At 47.6% G+C, this 25,317-nt stretch overlaps 2 protein-coding genes across 6 annotated transcripts; both read left to right on the top strand.

The window, feature by feature from the left end:
- Nucleotides 1-1,031: 1,031 nt before the first annotated feature.
- On the top strand, nt 1,032-3,715 carry RPL8 (ribosomal protein L8). Its single transcript, XM_042924039.1, has 6 exons — nt 1,032-1,123; nt 1,355-1,501; nt 1,581-1,722; nt 2,250-2,468; nt 3,172-3,287; nt 3,518-3,715. The coding sequence occupies exons 2-6, from the start codon at nt 1,364-1,366 to the stop codon at nt 3,674-3,676; spliced, it is 774 nt and encodes a 257-aa protein (XP_042779973.1). The 5' UTR covers nt 1,032-1,123; nt 1,355-1,363; the 3' UTR covers nt 3,677-3,715.
- A 1,250-nt stretch (nt 3,716-4,965) lies between these two features.
- ZNF34 (zinc finger protein 34) lies at nt 4,966-16,600 on the top strand. Of its 5 annotated transcripts, XM_042923984.1 has the most exons (7): nt 4,966-5,297; nt 5,669-5,764; nt 9,620-9,703; nt 11,609-11,658; nt 12,083-12,168; nt 13,045-13,164; nt 15,105-16,600. In XM_042923984.1, exons 4-7 carry the CDS (start codon nt 11,618-11,620, stop codon nt 16,463-16,465), a joined length of 1,608 nt encoding a protein of 535 aa, XP_042779918.1. In that variant the 5' UTR covers nt 4,966-5,297; nt 5,669-5,764; nt 9,620-9,703; nt 11,609-11,617; the 3' UTR covers nt 16,466-16,600. The 5 variants fall into 5 exon arrangements, with proteins under 5 accessions (XP_042779918.1, XP_042779919.1, XP_042779916.1 ...); XM_042923985.1 differs by lacking the exons at nt 4,966-5,297; nt 5,669-5,764 and adding an exon at nt 6,372-6,458; XM_042923982.1 differs by lacking the exons at nt 4,966-5,297; nt 5,669-5,764; nt 9,620-9,703 and adding an exon at nt 12,463-12,607 and having other exon boundaries at nt 11,613-11,658.
- Nucleotides 16,601-25,317: the final 8,717 nt, after the last annotated feature.

The following is a 25,317-nucleotide window of genomic DNA, read 5'->3' on the forward strand; positions in this document are numbered from 1 at the left end:
CTCCAAGGGTCCCCCACCAGCTGTTCCCTTTCTCAACTCCAACCTCACCCACCCCTCCCTATAGGGTTCTGAGCAGGCTCATCCTGTTCCCTCACCTCAGGGTCATTTGTCCAGTCTCCCTTTCCTCATTCTCGCAGCGGTGACATGGTTCACTCTCTTCTTCTCCCCCTTCCCAAGCCCCCAGTTCTGCCCTCTCCATTTCCTGGCCTCACTTTCCCTCCTCCACGTGCCCGGGAGGGAGTGGTGTAGGGAGCAGGAGGGCGACACTCCTCCTCCCCGGAGGTCCCACCATCCCAACTGAAACTCCCGCACCTCTACTGTCGCCCAGTCTGTCCGTGGCAGCCTCCTCGACCGTCGCCAACCATGCCCTGCCCGGGTCGTCCAAGCAAAGACCAGGGTGCCCCCGTCTCTCTCCCCAATACCCACATCCGGGTACGGCCACTCTGACCTCTCCGAAAACCTACCAGTGCACAGAGTCGCAACGTGCCCAGAACGGCCGCACCCGCGGTGGTTGAACATTTGCTATTTTTCGTCCAGACCCCCGTCTTCTGTAAGCCACCACGTTCCCCCAAACGGTCCACCCATTTTAAAAGGGGGCCCACAACCCTACAAGGAAGGGCCTCACCCTAGAAAGCGGCCCTTGCCCTAGACGGGAGCCAGTAACCCTGCAAGGAGCTCTAGCTATATAAGGGGGCATTCACCAGGCCAAGAGAGGACCCCTGCGACTCCGCGCCCGGAGTAAGTCGCTCTATCCGGGTCCGCGTAACCCTGGAAAGTCACCCAACCTCTCGGGGGGGGGGGGGGGGGGGGGGGGGGGGGAGTCTCCTCGGCCGCTCAGTGGGCGACGCTCGTCCTCCGTGAGACTTCTGTGAACTCCGGACATCCCTCCCGCCTCCTCCCGGGCCCCGTCCACGGGGACCCCGCTGCAAGAGATCCGGTCACCTGCATGACCTGGCGCCAGGCGGCTGGGTAAGGGCCGCGGGCACCCGCGCGATGACTACAAATCCCGGCGTGCACTGGGCTCACGGCCGTGCCGGAAGGTCAAGGGGCTCTCGGCCCCGCCCCGGAAGATAAGGCGGCTCTCCTCCGCTGTGTCTCCTCTTCCGGCCGCGCTCGGCAGCAGGTAGGACGTGTATGTGGCGTGGCGGCTCTGGCATTATCCGCCGCCATCCGCTGCCCTGGGGTCAGCTAGGGACCCCGGCGGGATTCCTGAGAGAGAGCTGGGGTGCAGGGCCAGGGATGGGGGTGGGAAAGGGTCGGGACCTGGAGGGAGGATCCTGGGGACCTGGGACCCTGAAGCTAGGGTGGTGGGGCTGCCTGGGCCGCCCGGGCGCTGACCGTAAGCCGCCTCCAGACAGCCGCCATGGGCCGCGTCATCCGTGGGCAGAGAAAGGGCGCCGGCTCGGTGTTCCGCGCGCACGTCAAGCACCGCAAGGGCGCTGCGCGTCTGCGAGCCGTGGACTTCGCTGAGCGACACGGCTACATCAAAGGCATCGTGAAGGTGCGGGGATCCCGTGCGGGCGGGTGGGGACACGGGGCGCCCCGCCGGGACCCGCCACTCATGCCACCTCGGCCCGCAGGACATCATCCACGACCCGGGCCGCGGTGCACCCCTCGCCAAGGTAGTCTTTCGGGATCCGTACCGGTTCAAGAAGCGGACGGAGCTGTTCATCGCTGCTGAGGGCATCCACACCGGCCAGTTCGTGTACTGCGGCAAGAAGGGTAAGCTTCGCGGACGCCTGGGTTGCCCGTCTCTTAAGCGTCGGATTCTTGATTTCGGTTCAGGTCTTGATCTCGGTTGGAGGCGTCGAGCCCCGCGGTGGCCCTGACGCTGACAGTGTGGAGCCTCCTTGGGATTTTCTCTCTCCTCCTCTCTCTGCCCCTGACTCGCTTGCGCGCACGTTTTTGTTTTTACTTTTGTTTTTCTTCTCAAATTAAAAAAAAATTTTTTTTTTTTTTTAAAGGGTAAGCTTTGCGTGTGGTGTGGAAGGTCGAGATGGGGAGGGGATTGGACCTGTGGTTGCTGGGAGGAGGGTTACATCGTAAGTCAGGAGGAACATCCAGGCAGAAGTCTCACTTAGAGCTGTTTGGCTAAACACACGAGAGGGGATGCCCAGAGAGCTGTGTAGGAGGAGGCTGGATGTTGTGGGCTGTGCTGGCCTTCTTGGGGACTTGGGTTTGCATTGCTTCCGATCAGCAGTAGTTAAGGGGGACCATTTTGCTGTACTGACCTATGGTGCTTCTTGCAGCCCAGCTCAACATAGGCAATGTGCTCCCGGTGGGCACTATGCCCGAGGGCACTATTGTGTGTTGTCTGGAGGAGAAGCCTGGTGACCGGGGCAAGTTGGCCCGAGCCTCCGGAAACTACGCCACTGTCATCTCCCACAATCCAGAGACCAAGAAGACTCGAGTGAAGCTGCCTTCCGGCTCAAAGAAAGTAATTTCTTCAGCCAACAGAGCTGTGGTTGGTGAGTGGCAGGCAGCAGTTGAACACTGTGTGCCTGTGAAGTCAACAGCGAGAGCTGGGCTTTGGGACTTGTTGGTCAGACTTGTCTGTAGTGTGGCCTAATCTGCCCTTCCGTGATTCCTGCTGTCATGTCCGTGTAGTTAAGAGCTTTTTCAGGGATGTGTAACTTTTTTTAAGCTACTAGGAAATGCTTTAAGGAAGATTTGAGCCCTGGTTCACTTTACTGTTTGGGCAACATTTTTTTATTCTCGTGGCAAACCCAAGGGATGCTGTTGAGTGTATGTTTACTACGAAGTAAGCAAAATTGGCCAAGATGCGAGTGTCAGGCTGGGTTAGCCATCCTGTTGGTGTTTGGAGGTTAGATTGAGTGATCCGCTCCGACACAGCAAAGTGGGAGCTTCCCTGGAGAATCATGGGTTGAGGTCGACATTACAGATGACGTGGGGAAAGGCTTGGCTTGGCTGCCTGAGAAATCCAGAAAAATTTAATGTTGGCTACTGGGTTGCGAAGGGTCTTAATGCTCAGTGGTAGTTTTGGGGCGTTAATGAAATTCTGGGAACTGTGTGATGGTGTAGGACTGTAGTGAGAGGGTGGTTGGTGTGGGGGTGGGGTACTGGCAAGGATGCTCAGAGCCTGATAGGGCCCTGAAGTTCTGGGAGGGAGGGTATGGTGCACCTCCCTCAGGTGCCTGATTTCCCCAACAGGTGTGGTGGCTGGAGGTGGCCGCATTGACAAGCCCATTCTGAAGGCTGGGCGTGCTTACCACAAGTATAAGGCAAAGAGGAATTGTTGGCCACGTGTGCGTGGTGTGGCCATGAATGTAAGTAACCCAGAAATCGGGCAGTTGGGGTGTTGAGAGATTTGGGGGCTGGGAGGCTGGATGGACAGGTGCTTTCCTGGAGTGTCTCCTCTCTGTGGTAGAGGGTACGTAACGTGAGCCTTTTTTGTGTTACGGTTTGTTGGCACATGTCAGTTGATCCTGCTCTTACCAAGTCCTGAGGTAGACGGGGTCCACATCCCTATGTTAATACCACTTTTTTCTGCTTGCAGCCTGTGGAGCATCCTTTTGGAGGTGGCAACCACCAGCACATTGGCAAACCCTCTACTATCCGCAGAGATGCTCCTGCTGGCCGCAAAGTGGGTCTTATTGCTGCCCGCCGGACCGGGCGTCTGCGGGGAACCAAGACTGTGCAGGAGAAAGAAAACTAGGGACGAGGAGCTCAATAAAATCTGTCCTTTTGCCACTAAGCTGTGCTTGCTTGTGGTTTCAGAGGGAAGGGTCTTTGCCGGGAGGACCTCCATGGAGCTCTTTGTGTAAGGAGAAGGAAGATGAAGTTAGATGCACCAGTGAACAGTGAAAGCTCTGGAAAGAAGAGGTGGGGTGCTAGGGATCTTCACACCTTGATTCCTGGAAACTACTGTGCCGTGCACTACACAGAGCAGAGAATTCTGCCCACATCTGTGTTAACTTCTCTCGAGTGTTTGGAGGATCTAGGTCAGGGTATGGATTCTTTGGGGTGAGAGTGGTGCTCCTGAAGCTGCAGGCTGGAGAGCCAGGAAGCCATCCTACAGTGGGAAGCCAGGACCAGGATAGGTTAGTTTCTCAGGACAAATGGGCTCCCTGTTTGGCTCATGGTACCTTGTCCCAAACTTTTGACAGTTCATCAAAGGTGGTAGATCCAAGGCAGATAATGCTGAGCCAGTCCGGCACAGAGATGGTAATGGCAGCCTCAGAACCAGGACACTTGCTTCCCAGAGCTCCCTGCCCCAGTGGTTCCCTTTGTGAACCTGTGTAAAAAGCAGGGGCTGCAGCCCTCTGTAAGTGATACCTTGAAGCAGGAAGGCTGGGGGCAGAGAGGTGGGTGGCTGTTTGAAGTAGAACACTCCTTGTACAGACCACGGGCAGGAAGGCAAGGGACTGAGAGTTCCTGGGGACCATCTCCCAGAGTGCATCAGAACCAGTCACCTCAGGGTTGTTTCGAGAGGCTGTGTGCAGTCAGGTGTCTCCCACCAGAGAGCAGACCTTTTTGTTGTTGCCAGGTGGCTTCTTGGTGGGGTCTGCACTTGTCTCTAGCATGAACCTTGCCCACAGGTCTTGCTTTCCCGGTCTCCACTGGCCTCTTGACCACCCACCACACCTAGGCAGTGAACCTAGCAGGGCTAGCCCTTGGTAATGGGTAGAACATACAGGAGGCTGGGGTTTCCTCTTTAACGAAAGAGGGCTAGGCTTGGTCACCTGATCTGTAGAATAACCTGCCTGCCACTGCTTTCCCCTTCTGGATAAAGTGGTCTGGATCCTTGGCCAAGAAGTGGCCCCAGGGAGGCTTTGTTCTACTCGCAAGCACCAGGGAACCCCTTATCCCAGGTAGAGTGGACGCAGCTTGCGTTCAGTGTGCTGAACTAAAGGGGCTCTAACCAATAAGCATCTTTCTTGGTCGTCACGTGGCTTCTCTGCCATTCTCTGTAAAGGAAAGGACCTGCTCTTTTGTTGGTGGCAGTGCCTTGAGGAATTACTAGAGAGCTTTCCCCTGAAAATTGCTGTAGTTTATCAATCTTCGAAATGGGTTCCTAAGCCTCCCCTTGCCTCGGATCTGAAGCTTCGGGGTCATGGTTCCAGGCTGCCACCCAGTGGCAGCGCTCCCGGCTTCCGGCATGGAGTTTCCAGTTCCTTAAGGAGACTACAGAGACGTGGAGTCCGTTTCCCAGAGCGGCCCAGGGTACCTCCGGTTTCGGACGCGGGGTGGGGAGGTCACTTCCGGTTGGGTTGCCGTGCTGCCGCGGGTGGGGCTGTTAGGGCCTGGCCCGGCGGCGGCTCCTCTGCGGTGCTGAGGTGAGTGTGGCTGGGTGGGGGCGGCGGTGACCGCGAGGTCTCCCGGGCGCGGGGTGCCAGCGCTTCCCTGTAGCAACGCGATGCTCGGGCCGGGGCCCACCCCGCTGTCGACGACCTTTCCCGCCCGGCGTCCCTCGGGCAGGCTCCCTCCCCACTCTCGGAGTCCTCACGAAAAGCCCTGTTCCTGCTCCGGCGTTTTCCGATGGGTCCCAAACCCCGACTGGTGTCCTCCCCAAGCCTGGCGTCCCGCTCTCCGATCGCCCTGGCCGGGAGTCATTCCTTGCCGGGCCCCTGCCCCGCCCGAGACTCCCCTTCCCGGGTTTTATGACTCCGGGAGTCTCGGCGTCTCTCCACCGCATTCCTCTTCCCAGGTCGCCCTAGAGGGCTGCGTCCCCGGATGCCCGGGACCCTCATGGCCTGGTGACTCGAGGCCCTCTCCTTGCCAGCTCCTCTCCACCTCGCAGACGGTAAGCCAGCTCTCCAAATAAACCCCGCTACCATAGCCCCCGGCTTGAGCCGAGTCTTTCCCTCGCATGTGGGTCCAGGTTGTATTCCCCACTCCTCCCCAGCTCCCCCCCCCCCCCCCCCCCCCCCCCCCCCCCCCCCCCCCCCCGCTTCTCCACTGAGTCGTCCTGTTCCCTGTCCCTAGCCCCATCTCTCTCCTCACCGGGTCTCTAGCTTCGGTCAGTTAATGCCAAAACACACTCTTTCTCCTCGGCTCTTGTCCTTCCCATTTACCATCCCCCTTCCCGTGCCCCTCGCTTCCCTCTTGCCTTTAGCAATTCCCCGAAATGCCTGCCCCACCGATGTACCTTCCTAACCATCCTCTTTTGCCTCTGGCGCTCCAAGGACTTCTCTTAACAGCCACGTTTTTTGGGTTGTTTTTTTTTTTGAAATTTTTTTAATGTTTGTTTTATCTTAGAGAGAGAGACAGACAGACAGACAGACAGAACGTGAGTGTAGGAGGGGCAGAGAGAGGGAGACACAGAATCCGAAGCAGGCTCCAGGCTCGGAGCTGTCATCACACAGCCCGATGGGGGCTGGAACCCACAGACTGCGAGATCATGACCTGAGCTGAAGTCGGAGGCCCAACTGACTGAACCACTCAGGCTCCCCTAGCAGCCACGTTTTTATGTGTCTTCTTAGAGGCCTCTATTCAAGGTCAGGAACTGAAGACATTTTAAAAAATTATTTAAAAAAATACACCATGCTTTTGTGCTTTGAAAACATTAAAACAAATCTTTTTTAGAGAAAACTTAAAAACATGGAGAATAGATTAGCAAACCCTATAGCAAACCCTAGTGACTGGGTTTGCCACGTGTATTTCAAGCTTTCAATTTTTAAAAAATACATTATTTATTTGTTTTAAACAATCTCTATGCCCCATGTGAGGCTTGAACTTGTGTCCCCAAGGTTAAGGAAGCAGCATACTATAGGGACTGAGCCAGCAAGGCGTCCCCCCCTCCTTTTTTTTTTTTAAAGTAGACCCCATGAGAGTCTTGAACTGGAGCTTGAACTCATGACCCTGAGAGGTTAAGAGTTGCATGCTCTACTGACTGAGCCAGCCAGGCGCTCCTAGTTTTTGTTTTTTTGTTTTTTTTAAGAAAGCTGTTGAAGTGAAATTGCCCTTAGAGGCAGGGTCCCCAGTCCCATTTGCTTCCCTAAGCAACCCTTAGTTTGGACATACTTTCAGCAGTTTTTTATTTTGTTTTAGTTTTATGGAGGTGTAATTGACAAACAGGAATTGTGGAAGTTTTAAGTGTACACTTGATGTTTTGATACAGGTGTCCATTGTGAGATAATCACATCCAGCACCTCACATAGGCACCATTTGCTTTTTTTGTTTTCTTTTTTTCGTTTTGAGGGAGAGTGAGCACTAGGAGGGGAGGGGCAGAGAGAGGGGGAGAGAGAGAATCACAAGCATGTTCCTTGCTCGTCAGCACAGAGCCCGATGCAGGTCTCAATCTTAGCAGTGAGATCGTGACTGGAGCTGATATCGAGTCAGATGCTTAACCTACTGAGCCACCCAGGTGCCCTTTTTTTGTTTTTTCTGTGGTGAGGATATTTAAGATCTACCCTCTGAGCAAGTTTCAGAGTTACGATACAGTCACGTTAACTGTAGTCACAGTGCTGTATGTTATATCTCCAGAACTTACCCATCTAGCGCAACTCAAAGTTTGTACTCTGATGGATATGTCTCCATTTTTCCCAACCCCCAAACCCTGGCAGCCAAACCATTCTACTCTCTGCGCCTGTGATTTGGGCCCTTAGATACCCCGTGTTAGTGAGATCATGTAGTATTTGTCTTTCTGTGTCTGGTTTATTTCACTTAGCATGATATTTTCCGGGTTTACCCATGTTGTAGCAAATGGCAAGATTTCATTCTTTGTGGCTGAGTCACATTCCGTTGTGTACACGTACCACATCTTGTGTCCCTACATCTATCGTTGGACACTTAGGTTGTTTCCTTGTCTTGCCTATTGTGAATAATGCTGCAGTGACCATGGGAGTGCAGATCTCTCTTTCAGGGAGTGATTTCATTTCCTTTGGATAATATAACAAGATGTGGGATTGGTGGATCATGTGCTAGTTCTATTTTCAATTTTTTGAAGCACCTCTGCGTTGTTTTCCATAATGGCTGCCCCAGTTTACGTTCTCACCAACAGTGCACAAGGGCTCCCTTTTCTCCATATCCTCACCAGCACTTATCTTTTGCTTTTTGATAATGCTCATTGTGACAGGTGTGAGGTGATAACTCATTGTGGTTTTATTTGCAGTTCTCTAGTGATGTTGAGTACTTTTTCATGTACCTGTTGGTCATTTGTATGCTTTGAGGGAGAAATTTAGGTTCTTTGCCCGTTTTAAGTTGGGTTTTTGGTTTTTAACCTGTGGAGTTGTGTGAGGTCTTTATATATTTTAGATCTTGGTTCCTTATCAGATACATGGTTTGTAAATATTTTCTCCCATTCCTTAGGTGCATTTTCACTCTGTTGATTATTATTTTGCTGTCAACACATTTTCTTATACCTTTACATACCCACTACAGTTTTTGTGTTTAAAAGTCTGCATACCGTACATTATGTACTATTGATATTCTACACTTAACAGTTTCATTCAACCTTATAGCTTTGTATTGCCTCTGACATTGATGTGGTTCATTTCTTTCAATCGCTGTGACCGTGACTGTTCCCTGATAGTAGATACTGAAGTTTCTGATTTTGGGGTGTTTTTTTGTTTGTTTGTTTTGGTACATGCAGCCACATGGTAACATTCTTGTGTATCTTGTTGTGTGCATTAGCAAGAGTTTTTATAGGGCACATACCTAGAATTAGGTTTCTTGACTGAATTTACAGGGTTTCAGCTCTTCCAGGTGGTGCCAGGTGGATTTCCAGAGTAACTGTACCAGTTTATACTGGTTTATACTCCCAGAGTACCAGTTTATACTCCCACAGGACCCTGAGAATCTCATTGTTCTTTATGTCTTCAACATTTGATATTGCGAAGCATTTTATATTTTTCCCAAACTGTGGGGAGAGAAGTCTTGAATTTGCATTTCTCCAATTCTCAATGACGTTGAAGATCGTTTCAAATGTTTAATGGACTCTTTGATTTCATCATCTGTGACATACCAAGTCATTCTGTGTTTAGTTTCTTAAATGAATGGTCTTTTCCTTTGTGTGTGTGTGTGTGTGTGTGTGTGTGTGTGTGTGTGTGTGTGTGTTTTAAGATATATTCTGTGTATCTTTTCTTATGTATTATGTCTGCAAATATCTTTCACTCTGCATCTTGTCTTTTAATTTTGTGTTTTGTACAGAAAATTTTTGGAGTAAAATTAAGCAACTTTCCCTCTATGGACTGTATTTTGTGTATTATTTTCCTAGAGTAGCTGTAATTTGAAAAAAAAAATATTTAGGTCTTTTATGTGCTTAAAATATATTTTTGTTGGCCATAGGAGGCAGGGATTGAATTTTATTTTCCTAAGGAAAATCAGTTGTGTTGGTACCATTATGAATAGCATGTCATTAACATATGCATGGGTCTGTTCCTTATCTTCTTTACTTTGCTTACACTTTGCTTTTATTACCGTAGCCTTACAGTAAGTCTTGATAAGTGGTAGGGCATGCCTCTGCCTACCTTAGTTCTTTTTTGGCATTGTCTTAGTTCATCGTGGATTATTTTGATATTTAGTCATTTTTGTCAGGTTTCGTGTTATGTCCTGTTGCAATTTTGATTGCACAGAATTAATAGGTTTATTTGAGCAGAGTTGACATTTTTATGAAATCGAATCCTCCTATTTATGAATACTGTCTGTTTCTCCGTAGGTCTTTTTGATGTCCTTCAGTGAAGTTTTACCATTTTGTCCCTGGCATTTTGGACAACACTTGATGGCCATTGTTGAATGTATGGTATGTAGAGTTGTGTCCCTCACTTCATTTCATTTCATTTCATTTCATTTCATTTCATTTCATTTCATTTCATTTCATTTCATAGAGAGCGTCAGTAGGGGAGAGGGGCTAGGGGCAGAGAGAGAGAGAGAGAGAGAGAGAGAGAGAGAGAGAGAATCTTAAGCAGGGTCCATACTCAGCATGGAGCCTGACACAGGGCTTGATCCCACAACCCTCGAATCATGACAGCCCAAATCAAGAGTTGGAACCTGGCAAAGGTTGCTGACTGAGCCACTGAGGTGCCCCCCTCCCTGACTTTAGTATTTCTTTTTCTATCTTTTCTGTTGCATCCCCCTCATTGGACTTGCCAGATATTTGTTATTAGCATTCTAAAGGACCAGTGTTATTTTCTGTTTCTTTCTTTTATGTATTTTAAAATGTTTACTTATTTTGAGAGAGGGAGAGAGAGAGCACACACAAGGGGGGTGCAGGGCAGAGAGAGGAGAGAGAGAAAGAATCCCAAGCAAGCTCCCACACTGTCAGTGTGGAGCCCATCTCGGGGCTCAATTTCACAAACCGTGAGGTCAGGTCATGACTCGAGCTGAAATCAAATCAGACGCTTAACCAGTTGAGCTACCCAGGTGCCCCAGATATTATTTTGTTTCTTTAAATTGAGTGGTGTTCTTTTTTTTTTTTTTTTTTTTAATATTTCCTTGAATCCACTTTTCTCAGTCTGTGTCTAATTTCTTATTGAATGTTTAGATAGTTTATTTCAGTCTCTCTTATGCTAAAATAAGTGCATTAAGAATGCACATTTTTCGGGGCATCTGTGTGGCTCAGTTGGTTAAATGTCTGATTATTGGATTCAGCTCGGGTCATGATCTCTTGTTTGGTGAGTTCAAGCCCCTCGTTGGGCTCTGCACTGATGGTGCGGAGCTTGCTTGGGATTCTCTGTCTCCCTCTCTCTCTGTGTCCCTCCCCTGCTCGTGCTCTCTCTCTCCAAATAAATAAACATTAAAACAAAATTTTTAAAGAATGTATATTTTTTTGTTAGGTGGCCTTTGTTTCCATTTTTATGGTTTTCTGGAAAGGGGTACTTGTTTTTAGCATATATTTCCAGCATAACAGCAGTCTGGTGAGAGAATGTTTTTCCAAATGATGTCAGCCTTTGGAAGTTGTTGAAACTTTCATTGTCACCTGGTTCATGATGTTATTTTAATAGTTTTGGATGTGCATCTTGGAAAGTGTCTATTCTCTATGTTTTAAGTGGCAGTTCTCTACTCAGTCCTCTTGCTTCTGAGGAATATGTGTTAGAATCTCTCATTCCAGTGGAGCTTTGCCAGGTTCCTCTCTGCTGCTTCAGTTAGAGCATCGGCTTTCTACATTTGGATTTTGTTGGTAGATACATACATGTCTGTAATTACGTCTTTTTGGTGGATTTTCCTTTTATTAACGTGTGTTGTTATTTTTGTTCCTATAATTTTTGCTTTCAGTTCTGTTTTAATTGGTTTAAATAAATGCTGATCCACACATAGCAATGCCTATTAAAAGCTCACAAATATCATGAATGAGGGGAAGAAGTCAAGAGTATAGACAGCTTATATTTCCTTTGATAAAAAACTCACCAGAGGCACAGCTGATCTGTGGTGGTGACATTCAGGGTAGAGCTTCACTCTTGGGAGTTCAGGGAGGAAGTAGTGCCTGCAGGGGCAGGAGGGCTGACGTTGGTGCTGGTTCTGTGGGTGTGGGCCCTTGTGATTGCCCCCGGAGCTGTGTGTTCAGGATTTCTCAACTCTTCTTCATAAATGTCATATTTCAATAAAGAGCTTTAAAGGCAAAGAAAAGGTATATATCTTCTACAGCTTTATTTTAATTAGCGTTTGTTTAATCTGTCTTATATTCAGCCTTTGTGTTACTTTATTTTAGGTTATGTAGATGCGTTGTGTGCATCTGTTGGAGTCTTGTGCTTCTAGTAGGTGAGTTTAATTGTTTTATTTCTTATCATTACTCATCCACTGAATTGTTTCTACTACTGTTGTATTTTTTGCCATCTGTACTTTGACTTTGTTCTATGCCTTCCATCGATTTTCTTTTTCTTTTTCTCTTTCTCCTCGATACTTAACGTGTTGTCTTTACTCTTTCATGTAAAGTGAATGGGTATCTCCGTCTTTCTCCTGAATGAGACAGCTTGGCGTGTCAGGGAGGTTGAGGGGAGCAGATGACCCGAGGAGTTGTGCACGTGTCTGTGTACTGGGTGCCAAGTTGGGCAGGGTCGCCCCAGGCAGGGAGCAGAGTCAGCCTGGGAGGCCAGCTGTGCCCTGATGGGGATGAACATGGTCCTGAAGGTGCCCACAGGAGAGGCCAGGCTGGGCCTCCACGTGTTCCTTTCTCTTCCCTCAGCACCAGTGGCTTACTGCTGACTTCCTCCCCTTGGAAGCCCAGGGTGCCAGGCGATGGCAACTTTGCACCTGTCTGCCCTGCCCCAGGTGAGCATCCGTTTTCCCTGGGAGGTGTGAAGTCTCCACACAGGGCTTTCCTGCTTCTGCTGCCTCAGCAGGCACTGTGAGGCATGTCTGGTCTGGGGCGTTGAGCAGAGGAGGAGTGACCCTGGGATTCCCCCGGCCTTCCTTAGTTAGCTGGCTTAGCAGCCAAGGGCCCGGGCCACTCCCCTGGGTCATGCTGGGGGATCATTCCTGTAGCTGCCCCTGTGCTGCTGCTCCTAGAATGCTTCTGCGGCACCTGCCCCCAGGGCCCACGCTGAGTCGCACCTGGGCCTGCAGCAGCCCTTGTCATTCCAGGCTGAGGTGACCTTTGAGGACGTGGCCGTGCTATTCTCCCGGGAGGAGTGGGGCCGTCTGGGCCCTACTCAGAGGGGCCTCTACAGGGACGTGATGCTGGAGACCTACAGGAATCTGGTCTCCCTGGGTAAGGCCCCTCGCTAGGATGCAGCTCAGGGAACAGCCCCGGGAACTGAGGGCTCAGCAGGGGTTGGGCTGGGGGCCTCTTCCCCCTGGTCCTGGGCAGGCCTGGTCTGCTAGAGGAGGGGCCAGGCAGGGCTGGGTCTGTGCTTCTGTCATCTGACTCTGAGCTCCCAGATAAGAGTGCCTCCTGCTCCAGACCCGAGACAGGTCCCTCCCCAGAGGGATTGTGTACCTTCCAAGAGGAGAGAGCCCTCTGCACTTTTGTTCCCTGTGTTCAATTTGCCTCTTTACGACTGCCCCCAGCCCTCCAGAGTGTCCAGACTCCCCATCACCCCACTTTGCCTGTGCTTCTCTTCCTGCCACAGGAAGGAGATGTTGTGAGATCATGCTCAGTGCAGCCCTGTTCCTTGGCACCAACCCCAGGCCCTGTTTTCTTCTTAGGAGCTGGACGTGCAGGTCCCAAGCCTGGGGTGATCACACAGTTGGAGCGAGGGGATGAACCATGGGTCCTGGATGCACAGGGTGCCAAAGGGAAAGGGCGACCGAGAGTCAGTGTCTCAGGTGCGTGAAGGGGGCCTCTTCCCCAACAGCTGCTGAACAGGCATCTGTTGGAGTCCAGGGTGTATGGTTAATGGTTCCGGAATTGAGAACAAGGTGCCTTGGGGCAGCATTATTCTGAGTACCTCATTGTGGTAATTCTTGAGCTGAATCTTCTAGGAGGGTGAGAGGGGGCATTGTTGGCAGAGGAGAAGAGGGAAGGGCATTCGGGTGTGCTGTGAGGGAAGGCTGGGTCCATGGGACCTCATGGAGCCCTGCCCTCCAGAGCTCATGCCCTGTGAGGAGGGTCAGGCAGGGCCATAGTATGGAGACCATCGCTTCATTCTTCTTTACTAAAATTGCCACTTGGCAATCACGGACCATTACAAGAAAGAGAGAATATGTCATCACCCAGATACCAGTGTGTTCCTACTCTCCCCTTTCTCGTGCTGTTTCACGCCCATACGAATGTTGCTTCTTGACAGGGATGCAGTGCTCCCAAGTGTACTGCTGTCACCTCCTTTTTCACTCAGTGAGTGTCCATCTTTATGCACAAGTCACTGGTTTTGTTGGAAGTGCCAGTGGGAAGGGTGCTCTGTAGTTTCATTGCCATGAACAACTCTGATAAGCGTTATTTTGCACGTCTTGGTGATGTCCTAAGAAGCAACTCTTGGTTCAAAGGACTTGAATTTCTCTCTTGTAAATTTGTTTATTCAAATATAAATACTTCTAGAACCAGGGTAAATCTTGTTTATAACTCAGTGAATTTTTATAAAAATCCTCTTCCAGATCAAGATGTAGAACTTTTCTAGTTCCCTGGGAGCCCACTGGGCCTCCTGTCATTTCCCACTGCTCCTCACAGGACGCTTCTCTCTGACTCCTGGGGACCGCACTCTGCCCCTTAGCTCTGTGTCTTGTCTCACGCATCTGAACGTTGTGAGGGCTGCTGTGGTGTACTCAGTTTGTTCTCTTGCGTTGCCACATGATGTTCTGCCATGTGAATCTACCACAAATTATTTTCCTTTTTTTTTTTTTTTTAATTTATTTTGAGAGAGAGAGAGAGCAGGGGAGGGGCAGAAAGAGTGGGAGAGAGAGAATCCCAAGTAGACTCCACACTGATGTGGGGCTCGAATCCACGAACTGTGAGATCATGACCTGAGCTGAAATCAAGAGTTGGATGCTTAACCGACAGCCACCCAGGCACTCCAAGATATTTTCCATTCTTGTTGACATTTGGTTGTCCCCGTTTTGGGGTCGTTGTGGATGTTTCTCTTGGTTCACAGAAAGTGCCTTTCTGGTGGTATGTTTCTGCAAGGGGAGTTGGTGTATGAATGTCTGGTCAAGGCAGGAAGGAGAGGAGGCTTGAGGGTATCAGGAAGGTATCAGGAACCATTCTGTGTGGCACCTTGAGTTTAAGGGGCTGGTAATTGCCTCTCAGGCCCCTGAGAAAAGACACAGGAATGGGTATAGCCTGCTAGGGGGAGCTCAGGGACACCAAGGCCCACGGTTGGCACGAGGTTGGCCTTCTGATGTCCTGAGGAGGCACCTGGTTTTCCTACCCTGAATTTTGGGGTGAATTAGCTGTTGTTAAGTGGCCTCAGACTCACTTCTTTGTCAGATGTCCTCTGTGACTCTCAGGGCCCCCTGGTCTCCATGGTGGCATGAAGCTTCCATGTTCTGTCCCTTTGTAATGAGGACCTGCGCCCTATAGCCCCACTTAGGAAGGTTTTGTGGGCAGAAGGCGGGCAGGAAGAATTCGTCAGGCCTGGTTTAAATACTTGCACTGCCACATGACTGCAGCCTTGGGTAAGTTCTTTAAGCCTCTGAGCTACCGGCTCTCCTCTCTGCAAGGTGTCGTAACCCTGGAGATGGTGGAATCGGTACGGTACCGATGGTTGGCAGCATCTTCGTACCTTCCTTCTGAAGTCAGAACAGGTGGTCCAGAGATGTGTTTGTTGTTTCAGCTCGTGGGACCAGGACTGAGTACAGTGAGTTGTCTTCAGGAGAAATGCTTGATGGGGAAGAACTGGATCGACTCCAGAGTGCCGTTTCCCAGGGGCCTGAGCCCGGAGAGGCCCGTGCGTGTGTCCGGGAGCCAGAGGACAGCCTGGACGAGCCTGTGGAACAGAGATGCCTGAGGCCCGTCACATGGACTAATGAGGAGAGCATCCAGGAGTCTGCAGGGAGCCTCAGCTTCCAGTCAAGCCCGATCTCTGACCAGAGACCTCACAAGTGTGATATATGTGAACAAAGTTTTGAACAGAGATCATACCTCAATAACCATAAGCGTGTACACAGGACAAAAAAGATAAGTGTAGTCCATGATTCCGGGGAATTCTTCAGTGCAAATCTGGCTAAAGAAGCTGAGATAATTCCTCTTGGGAAAAAATTGCATCATTGTGGTTACTGTGGGAAAGCCTTCAGGTACAGTGCTAACCTCGTCAAGCACCAGCGGCTTCATAGTGAAGAAAAGCCCTACAAGTGTGAAGAGTGTGGGAAAGCCTTCGGCCAGAGCTGCGAGTTCATCAGTCACCGAAGGATGCATTCAGGGGAGATCCCCTACCGGTGTGGTGAGTGCGGGAAGACATTCAACCAAAGGCCCAACCTCATGAAGCATCAGAGGATTCACACCGGGGAGAAGCCCTACAAGTGTGGTGATTGTGGGAAACACTTCAGTGCCTATTCTTCCCTTATTTACCACCAGAGAATCCACACTGGAGAGAAACCCTATAAGTGCAATGACTGTGGGAAAGCCTTCAGCGATGGCTCAATCCTCATCCGGCATCGTCGGACTCACACTGGAGAGAAGCCATTTGAGTGCAAAGAATGTGGCAAAGGCTTTACCCAAAGTTCTAACCTTATCCAACATCAAAGAATTCACACTGGGGAGAAACCCTATAAATGCAATGAGTGTGAGAAAGCCTTCATCCAAAAAACCAAACTGGTTGAACATCAGAGAAGCCACACTGGAGAGAAGCCCTATGAGTGTAATGACTGTGGCAAAGTCTTCAGCCAAAGCACACACCTTATTCAGCATCAGAGGATCCACACGGGAGAGAAGCCGTACAAGTGCAGTGAGTGTGGGAAGGCCTTCCACAACAGTTCCAGACTCATCCACCACCAAAGGTCACACCATGGAGAGAAGCCGTACAAATGCAGCGATTGCAAGAAAGCCTTTAGCCAGGGTACTTACCTCATCCAGCACCGGAGGATCCACACTGGGGAGAAGCCCTACAAGTGCAGCAAGTGTGGGAAGGCCTTCCGGCACAGTTCCAACATGTGCCAGCATCAGAGGATTCACCTCCGGGAGGACTTTGCGAGGTGACTGTGGACGAGGGCCCATGAGTTCTGCTGTGCACTTCTCCATATGACCCACCCCACCCCTTTATTTATTGTCCGTACAGTGTTGTCACAGATGAAGGGCATTTCTAATTAAAAACAAACGAAACTCTTTCCTTAATCCCAAAGCCGTGCATGTTCATTTTAGAGAAATTGAGAGAGAGGTAGGCAAAAAGAAGTTCTTGTGATTCCCCCCGTTTAGAAAATGAATCCATTACTGCTGATTTAGTATAAGCTTCCTTTCACACAGTTCAGCACATTGTCAAAAGAAAATACTACGTGCTTGTCATTGCAGCACAGAGGATCTTCACCTTTGTTATTTCCCCGATCCTAGAAAACTCACACTGGAAAAATTCTACATATTTATATATTGTAATTTAAAAAGATTAGCATAATGTTCATGCTTTTCCGTGTATCTTAATAGAGGTGATATTGTGGTAAAATACACATAACCTAAAACTTACCATCTTACTGTTTTTAGGTGTACAGCTCAGTGGCATTAAATACACTCACAATGTTGTATAGCCATCACCACTATTTCCAGAACTGTTTTATGATCTGAAACAGAAACTCTGTACGCATTAAATAATAACTCTCCCTTTCTCTCGGCTGCTGACAGTCTGTTCTGTTTTCTGTCTGTGAATTTGCCTATTCTGGCTTCTTCAGGTATGGAGTCATATAGTATCTGCCCTTTATATCTAGCTTATTTCGCTTTGCATAATGTCCTCAAGATTTATCCATGTTGTAACCTGTATCAGAATGTCATTTTTTTATGCCTGAAAAATATGACCTTGATTTGTAGACACCATGTTTTATTTATCCATTCATCTCTTAATGGGCACTTGGGTGTTGTATACAAGTATTTTTTGGATCCTTTCAGTACTTTGGGGTATAATCCTGGGAGTGAAATTGCTGGATCATATGGTAATTCCACGTTTAACTTTTTGAGGAGCGGCCAGACTTTTCCACACAGTGGCTGTACCGTTTTATAGTCCCACCAGCAATGAATAGATTTCTCCACATCCTTGCCAACATTTGTTATTTTCCATTTTTTAAAGTTTGATATATTTATTTCTATACACAACATGGGTCTTGAACTCACAACCCTGAGATCAAGAGTCGCATGCTCTTCTGACTGAGCCAGCCAGGCACCCCAATTTTTCCATTTTTAAAAATAATATCTATACTAATAAGTGTGAAGTGGTATCTCATTGTGGTTTTGGTTTGCATTTCCCTGATGACTAATGATGTTGAACATCTTTTCAGGCACTTATTGGCCATTTGTATATCATCTTTGGAGAAATGTCTGTCCTAGTCCTTTGCCAACTTTTGAATTGGGTTCTTTCTTATTGTTGAGGTGTAGGAGTTCTTTGTATGTTTTGCGTAGTAATCCCTTATCAGGTATATGATTTGGAAATATTTACTCTAATTCTGTGAGTTCTGTCTACTGTTATTAGTGTCCTTTGTTGCACAAAAGTTTTTAATTTTTATGAAGTTCAGTGTATTTTTTTCTTTTGTTGCCTGTGCTTTGTGTGTCCTACTCAAGAAATTGCTAAGTCCGAGGTTAGGAAGATTTGCCCCTCTGTTTTTTTCTGAGGTTTGTAGTTTTAGGTCTTTGATCCATTTTAAGCTAATTTTTTAATATGGTATAAGGTAAGAGTCCAAATTCCTTCTTTTGGAAGTAGACCTCCAATTTTCCCTACAACATTGTTTTTAAAAGTTTATTCATATATGTTTGAGAGCAAGAGTACAAGTTGTGGAGTGGCAAAGAGAAGGGGAGAGAGAATCCTAAGCAGGCTCTGTGCGTCAGCACAGAGTCTAATGTGGGGCTTGAACCCACAAACTGTGAGATCATGACCAAAACCAAGAGTCAGGTGCTTAACCGACTGAGCCACCTAGGCGCCCCATCCTACAACATTTTTTGAAAAGACTTGGCTTTCCTTATCGAATGGTGTATAGGCATACCTCAGAGATCTTGAGGGCTCAGTTCCAGACCACTGTGATAAAGCACATATGTCCGTAAAAGCAAGTGAAATGAATTTGTGGTTTCCCATTTCATATGAAAGTTACATTTACGGGACAGCGTATTAAGTGTGCAATAGCATGTCTAAAAAACCAGCGTACATACCTTGAACAGTTTATTTCAAACAAATGGTAGTCATCATGTGAATCATTATCACTGGTCACAGGTTACCATAACAAACGTAATAATGATGAAAAAGTTTGAAGTATTGCAAAAATTACCAAAATGTGACAGACACAAAGTGAATAAATGCTGTTGGGAGAATACTGCCAATAGACTTGCTTGACATGGGATTGTCACAGATCTTCAGTTTGTAAGAAACACAATAAAGCAAAGCATGGTAAAACGAGGTATGCCTGTATTGGCTCAGGCTGCCATAAAAATACCATAGAACTGGTGGCTTAAAAACCAAATTTATCAAAAACAAATCTGTCATAGTTCTGAAGACTAAGTCCAAGATCAAGGTGCTGGTTGATTCAACCCTGGTGAGGATTTTCTTCCTGGCTTGCAAACAGCTGCCTTCTCACTGTGCTCTCACATGGTAGAGAAGGAGATCTCAGATGTCTCTTACTTCTATAAGGGCATCAGCCCTATCAGATTAGGTCCCATATTTATGACTTTATTTAAACTTTATCACCAGTTGACAGGCCCTGTCTACAAATACAGTCCCATTGGGGGTTAGAGCTTCAATGTTTAAATGGGGACGGGGGAGGGAACACAAACAGTTCATAACAAATGGTCTTGTGCCCTTATCTAAAATCAATTGATATGTGCAAGGGTTTATTTCTGGGTTCTGTTCAATTCATCTATATGCCAGCACCATACTGTTGATAACTGTGGCTTTCTAGGAAGTTTAGAATAGGAAATGAGTCCTTCAACTTGTTTGTTCTTTTTAAGTTAACTTTGAGAGAGACCGTGTGAGAGGGGGAAGGGCAGAGAGAGGGAGAGAGAATCCCAAGCAGTCTCCACACTTAGTGCAGAGCCCAATGTGGGGCTTGAACCCATGAACTGTGAGATCATGACCTGAGCAGAAATCAAGAGTCTGTTGCTTAACCGATGGTGCCACCCAGGTGCCCTTTTTTTTTTTTTTTTTTAAGATTTTATTTATTAATGTTTATTTTCGAGAGACACAGAGAGAGACAGCACGAGCGGGTAGAGGCAGATAGAGACACACACAGAATCAGAAGCAGGCTCCAGGCTCTGAGCTGTAAGCACAGAGCCCGAACGCAGGCTGCAAACCCATGAGCTGTGAGATCATGTCCTGAGCCGAAGTTGGACACTCCACCAATGGAGCCCCCCAGGTGCCCCAATAGAACAACCTAGTTTGAATAATACTGGCTTAATTTTAATAGTATAAACACTCTTCATATTTAATGCTGACCTTCCCCCTTCACATTGTTATGGTCATAGATCACACATTTATGTTTTATGCCCACTAAGAGACTTATGATTATTATTTTATGCAGTTGAATATCAAATCATGTAGGAAAAATTACAAACCGTAACAGAAGTGAAGTAATACTATCTTTTATAGTTACCTATTTACTTTTACTAGTGTTCTTTATTTTTTCCTATGGCTTTGATTTACTGTGCAATGTACTTTCATTTCAGCCTGAAAAGCATTTTTTTTTTTCAAAAAATTTTTAACGTTTATTTATTTTTGAGACAGGGAGAGACAGCATGAATGGGGGAGGGTCAGAGAGAGAGAGGGAGACGCAGAATCTGAAACAGGCTACAGCCTCTAAGCTGTCAGCACAGAGCCTGACGCGGGGCTCGAACTCACAGACCACGAGATCATGACCTGAGCCGAAGTCGGACGCCTAACTGACTGAGTCACCCAGGTGCCTCCTGAAAAGTATTTTTTGTAGAGCAGGTGTACTGTTAATGAGCTCTGTCAACTTTCCTCCCTCCTACCCACCCTTCCTTCCTTCCTTCCTTCCTTCTTTCCTTCCTTCCTTCCTTCCTTCCTTCCTTCCTTCTTTCCTCTCCCTAAAAGTTATTAGACCTCCAGAATTTCTAAACAATTCATTTCCTTTTTTTTTTTTTAATGTTTGTTTATTTTTGAGACAGAGAGAGACAGAGCATGAATGGGGGAGGGTCATAGAGAGAGGGAGACACAGAATCTGAAGCAGGCTCCAGGCTCTGAGCTGTCAGAGCAGAGCCCGACGTGGGGCTCGAACTCACGGACCGTGAGATCATGACCTGAGCTGAAGTTGGACACTTAACTGACTGAGCCACCCAGGCGCCCCATCATTTCCTTTTTTTTTTTTTTTTTTTTTTAAGTATATTCATTTATTTTGAGAGAGAAAGTGCAAATGGGGGAGGGACAGAGAGATGGAGAGAGAATCCCAAGCAGTCCCCCACACTGTCAGCATGGAGCCTGATGTGGGCCCCGAACCCACAAACCATGAGATCATGACCTGAGCTGAAGTCGGACACAACCAACTGAGCCATCCAGGTGCTCCTTTATGTGGAAATGTCTTCATTTCACCTTCATTCTTGAAGGATAGTTTTTTTGGATATTGAATTCTTGGTTGACAACTTTGTTCCTTTCAAGTTTATTAATACCCCCCCACCCCCCACCCCTCCACTGCCTTCTGGCTTCAGAGAAATCAGTTGTTAATCCTACTGAGGCTCCTTTGTGCATGTGGAATTGTTTCTCTGTTGCTTCTTTCAACATTTTCATTATCTTTGGGTTTTGGCAATTTGACTATAATGTGTCTCAGTGTGGGTCTCTTTTAGTTTATCCTGTTCGGAGTTCACTGAATTTCTTAGACAAGTATTTTCATGTCTCCTCAGATTTTGAAGTTTCTAGCCATTATTTCTTCAAATACCTTTTTCTGCTCCTTTCTGTCCTTTCCTTCTTGGAATTGTATAATGTGTACTTTGGTACTTTTGATCACATTACATAGGTTTCTTGGATCTGTTTTTCTTCATTATGTTTTCTTTCTGCTTCTCATACTGGGTAATTTCAGTTGCCCTTTCTTCAAATTCACTGATCCTTTTTTCTGCCTGTTCAAATCTGTTGAACTGCCCCAGTGAGTTTTTCATTTTAGTTATTGTAGTTTCAGCTCCAGAATTTGTTTGGTTTCTTTTTATAAGTTATGTCTCTTTATTAATATTCATATATCATTTTATTGATTTCCTTTAGTTTTTTTCTCTAGAGCTTCTTTTAGCATATTCAACATATTTAATACCATTAATTTAAAATCCTTGACTAATAATTCCAGTGTCTGGACTTCCTCAGGAGGGTTTTCTGTCAAGTTATTTTTTTTCTCTGTGAATGGGCCATACTTTACTGTTTCTTTGTATATTTTGTAATATTTTTTGTTGAGAACTGGACATTTTGAGCATTCTGAAATTCTGAGTCTCCCAACTCTCAGAGATTGATGAATCTTGCTTGTTGATGGCTAGAGCCATCTGTGACTTTTTCAATTTATTTTTTTGCAAAGTGTTTATTCTTTGATGTGTGTGGTTCCTGATGTTTCTGTTCTGTTCTGCTATGTGCGTGGTCATCCAGCATCCTGAAAAAGATTTTGTTAGGTGTCTGTCTCCCAAAAATGGAAGAAACAAGCATTATCTCTAATCTTTCTACTCTCTCCCAGAAACTATTTCAGCATTTAAAACAATGGCAGCTAAACCTATGCCAGCCCCTCAGTGATTGAAAAAATGGCAATAAACCATCAAAACACACAACCCTGATATTTGGAGGATCAGGCCCTTATTGTCCATACTGGCTCTAGCAAGCCACACCAGGAATTCAGACTGCTATCCACATGGCTGCATGCCATGGGATAAGAGGTGGGCATGGTAGGTGGAATTTCACTGAAATCTGCTGAAATTTACTACCGTCTTCATCAGGTTCACTCCTGGAAGCTGCACATAAGTGTTTGACTAGACTCTGGTGTTCCAGAATAGTTACTTCAGACAATTCTTGTCAGCCAAATAGCTGTTTAGGTGGAGGGATGGATTCCTGCATGACATGGACACTGATGTACATAAGCAGGGTGGCTGACCCAATATACCATGTCACCAGCACTGAATCATTGTAAACATTTATCTTCTGTGTCAGGATGTAAACTTGAGCAGAGCATGTCTGAGTTCCACACATCCCCCCTGTACAGGATATTGTAATTTTAACCTCTGCTTGCTAATTAAATAGGCATGACTTTGGCTGGTGTTGCATTTGATTACTCAGGAAACCTGTATTTCTCTGTGTTGGTTTTTATAGGAACCATCTCTCCTTTCATATCTTCTGCCCTGTCGCTGCTTGTGGCCCAGATGTTTTCTCATTGGGTTGTTTGTTAAGAACCCCTGTTCTGGGGGTCCTTCCTCCCATCAGTGTCAATGTCCTCTAAACCAGTGGCATCCCCAAAGGATTGTGGCCTGGAAGGGAGCATTAAAGCTCTGGGTGGGAGGGCTAGTGGGGCCAGGGAGGTGTGGTGAGGCAGTGTAGTCTGAAGAAGCATATTTAATGGAAATGCCTGGAAAAAAAAAAAAAAAGATGCTGGTGGTTTTCATTGTGCAAAACTAGAGAACATTTGGTTTGACAAGTTCTCTTGGCTGTTTGGTTTTGGCTTAAGAGGGCTGGCAACATGAATTGGTGACACATTTTCACAGGGGCCAAGTGTCAAGCCCATCTAAGAATGAGAGGGAGTGCAGGCAAAGGGACTCATTGGTTCTGGATGTTTCCACTGGGCCATTTGTACAGTCATGCCTGGGTGTCTGGTGGGTTAACTCCTTGCAGGTGTCCTATTGCCTCCTCAGCTCACAGGATTAGAAACTGAGTTGTCAGCCTGCTGATGGCAAAGGGCCTTTGGGAACAATGTCATTTCAGACCACAGGGTGATTATTAATAATTGTCAATAGCTCTGGGCAGTTATCAGGGAGATGAACTACTGGTGTCAGAGGATCAGACAGCTGAGGACCCTGGCCTGTTAGGGAAGACTTGAGTCAGTATCCCCAGGTAAAATAGGTAATAGCACCTAACCCAGAGGTCATGGTAAGTCTGGGTAAGGTTATGCTCACAGTGTGCATGTGTGGTACCCATGCCCACACCTTTGTGGGTGGCCCTGTACATACCCCTAAGGCAGAAGGACCCAGGCAGGGCATCAGATCTGAGCCAGAGGGCCACTGATAGCTGGATCTGGGCCCTCCCACCCTTCCTCAAGGGCTGGACCAGTCTGCAGGTGCCCCCTGAGTTTAGTGACCTCTAGGCTGTCCATGAGTCCCTGCTGGAGGTGGCCGTGTGGCCTTTCATGCTGAGGAGGGAAATGAGTCCTCGCTCGGTACCAGCTGTGCCCTACCCTGCCTCAGCTTGTTTCCTGCACGCATTGCATGACTGTGGGCTGAGCTTCTCCATGATCACTTAGGGTTGGGGAGCATTTCTGTCTCCTTGTGGTGGGTGAGCAGCTCCCCTAGCCTGTTGCTCTCTGTGGTCCCCTGCCTCCCATGATAGCTGCACCTGTTCAGAGTTGTACTAACTGCCAATACAGACTAGACAGAACTGAATGCTAGGCTGGTCTTCCTGTAGATTTCATTTAATTTTCAAGGTAGCCCTGTCACGTGGATGGTGATATTCTCATCTACATGTCAGAAGCCAAGGCTAAGGAAGGGATGTAATTGGATCAAGGTCACAGAACAGACAGAAGTGGGCCCAGGATAAGACCCACTTGTGCAGAAAGGATTAACTTGACACCAAGAGAGGGGTAGCCTTTGCCCTAGGATTCTGGGGGGCTGGAGTGTCCTCCCTGAGTGTTTTTGTTTACTCAGAGCCAGTCTATGGTAACATTATGGTTTATGGTAGGCGCTTTTGGCCATGTGGCATCTACTCAATCTGTGGAGAGGCTGGAGATCAAGGTCAGTCGTGCAGGTGGTCATGTGTGTCAGTGTCACCAAGCCCCAGTAAAAACTCTCAATGCTAAGGTTCAGGTGAGCCTCCCTTCTTGGCAATACCCCATGCACATTGTCACACATCAGTGCCAGGGAAGTAATACTGCCCATGACTTTGCAGAAGCTCAACATTTGGTATTTTTCCTGGATTCTATCCCTGTGCAATCCCTTGTCTGAATTTAATGTGTGTCTGTCACTTGTAATACACTGTGACCATGTGTATATCAGGTTTCAAGGTGAGTTCTAGGAGTCTTTGTAGCAAATTACTGAACTTGAGGGTGATCTTGGGAATCCCCAAATTTGTTATTGGTGTCAGAGGGGTGGGCAGTCTTGGGGACCCCTGTACTTCACGTGCATTTCTTAGCTCAGGAACTTTTATGCATGAAACCAGTGTTCCCCAAACTCACCCAGATGGGCCAGAGTAATGCTGTCCCCACCAACTGGTGGTTTTTCCTCTGCTCTAGGGCAAACCCAACTCCTAGGAAAGATCCTCTTGGGCCTTTACTACTAGCCCCTCTATACAGAGTGGCCTGAGCTTCCCCAACATGTCCTCCAGGAGTGCTCCTGCCTCCCTTAGGGCCACCTCTGGACTGCCCGGCCTCAGCCAAGCTGGGTCCTGGTGTGCAGTCACCTTCCTGCAGAGAAGTGATGGATCATGCAATTATGCCCCCACACTTGACCAGGTTGTCATCAATGCACGAACACACCCATCTCAATATACCTTCATAGCTCTGTATTACAGGATCTTTCCTAATTGATCAGGAAGAGGTGACATGGTTTTGTTTGAAATTGGTGTGCTTTAGCCTTTTTCAAGCTTTCCCCATTGTATTTCCCCTTATTGGGAACAGCTGACTCATGCCCTCTGCCCACTGATTTGTAGTTGATCCTTATGCCAAAATTACTGATCTTCCTTCACCCACAAG

Source organism: Panthera leo, chromosome F2, assembly GCF_018350215.1.
Source record: "Panthera leo isolate Ple1 chromosome F2, P.leo_Ple1_pat1.1, whole genome shotgun sequence".
Taxonomy (NCBI): domain Eukaryota; kingdom Metazoa; phylum Chordata; class Mammalia; order Carnivora; family Felidae; genus Panthera; species Panthera leo.

Bases quoted from the DNA above. Each gene is read 5' to 3' on its own strand.
- ZNF34 (XM_042923982.1), top strand. From the start codon at position 12,136: ATGGCAACTTTGCACCTGTCTGCCCTGCCCCAG. The intron at 12,169-12,462 runs GTGAGCATCCGT...CTGGGCCTGCAG, and splicing joins ACCTGTCTGCCCTGCCCCAG to CAGCCCTTGTCATTCCAGGC. The intron at 13,165-15,104 runs GTGCGTGAAGGG...TTGTTGTTTCAG, and splicing joins ACCGAGAGTCAGTGTCTCAG to CTCGTGGGACCAGGACTGAG.
- RPL8 (XM_042924039.1), top strand. From the start codon at position 1,364: ATGGGCCGCGTCATCCGTGGGCAGAGAAAGGGCGCCGGCTCGGTGTTC. The intron at 1,723-2,249 runs GTAAGCTTCGCG...TGCTTCTTGCAG, and splicing joins CGTGTACTGCGGCAAGAAGG to CCCAGCTCAACATAGGCAAT. The intron at 2,469-3,171 runs GTGAGTGGCAGG...TTTCCCCAACAG, and splicing joins AGCCAACAGAGCTGTGGTTG to GTGTGGTGGCTGGAGGTGGC.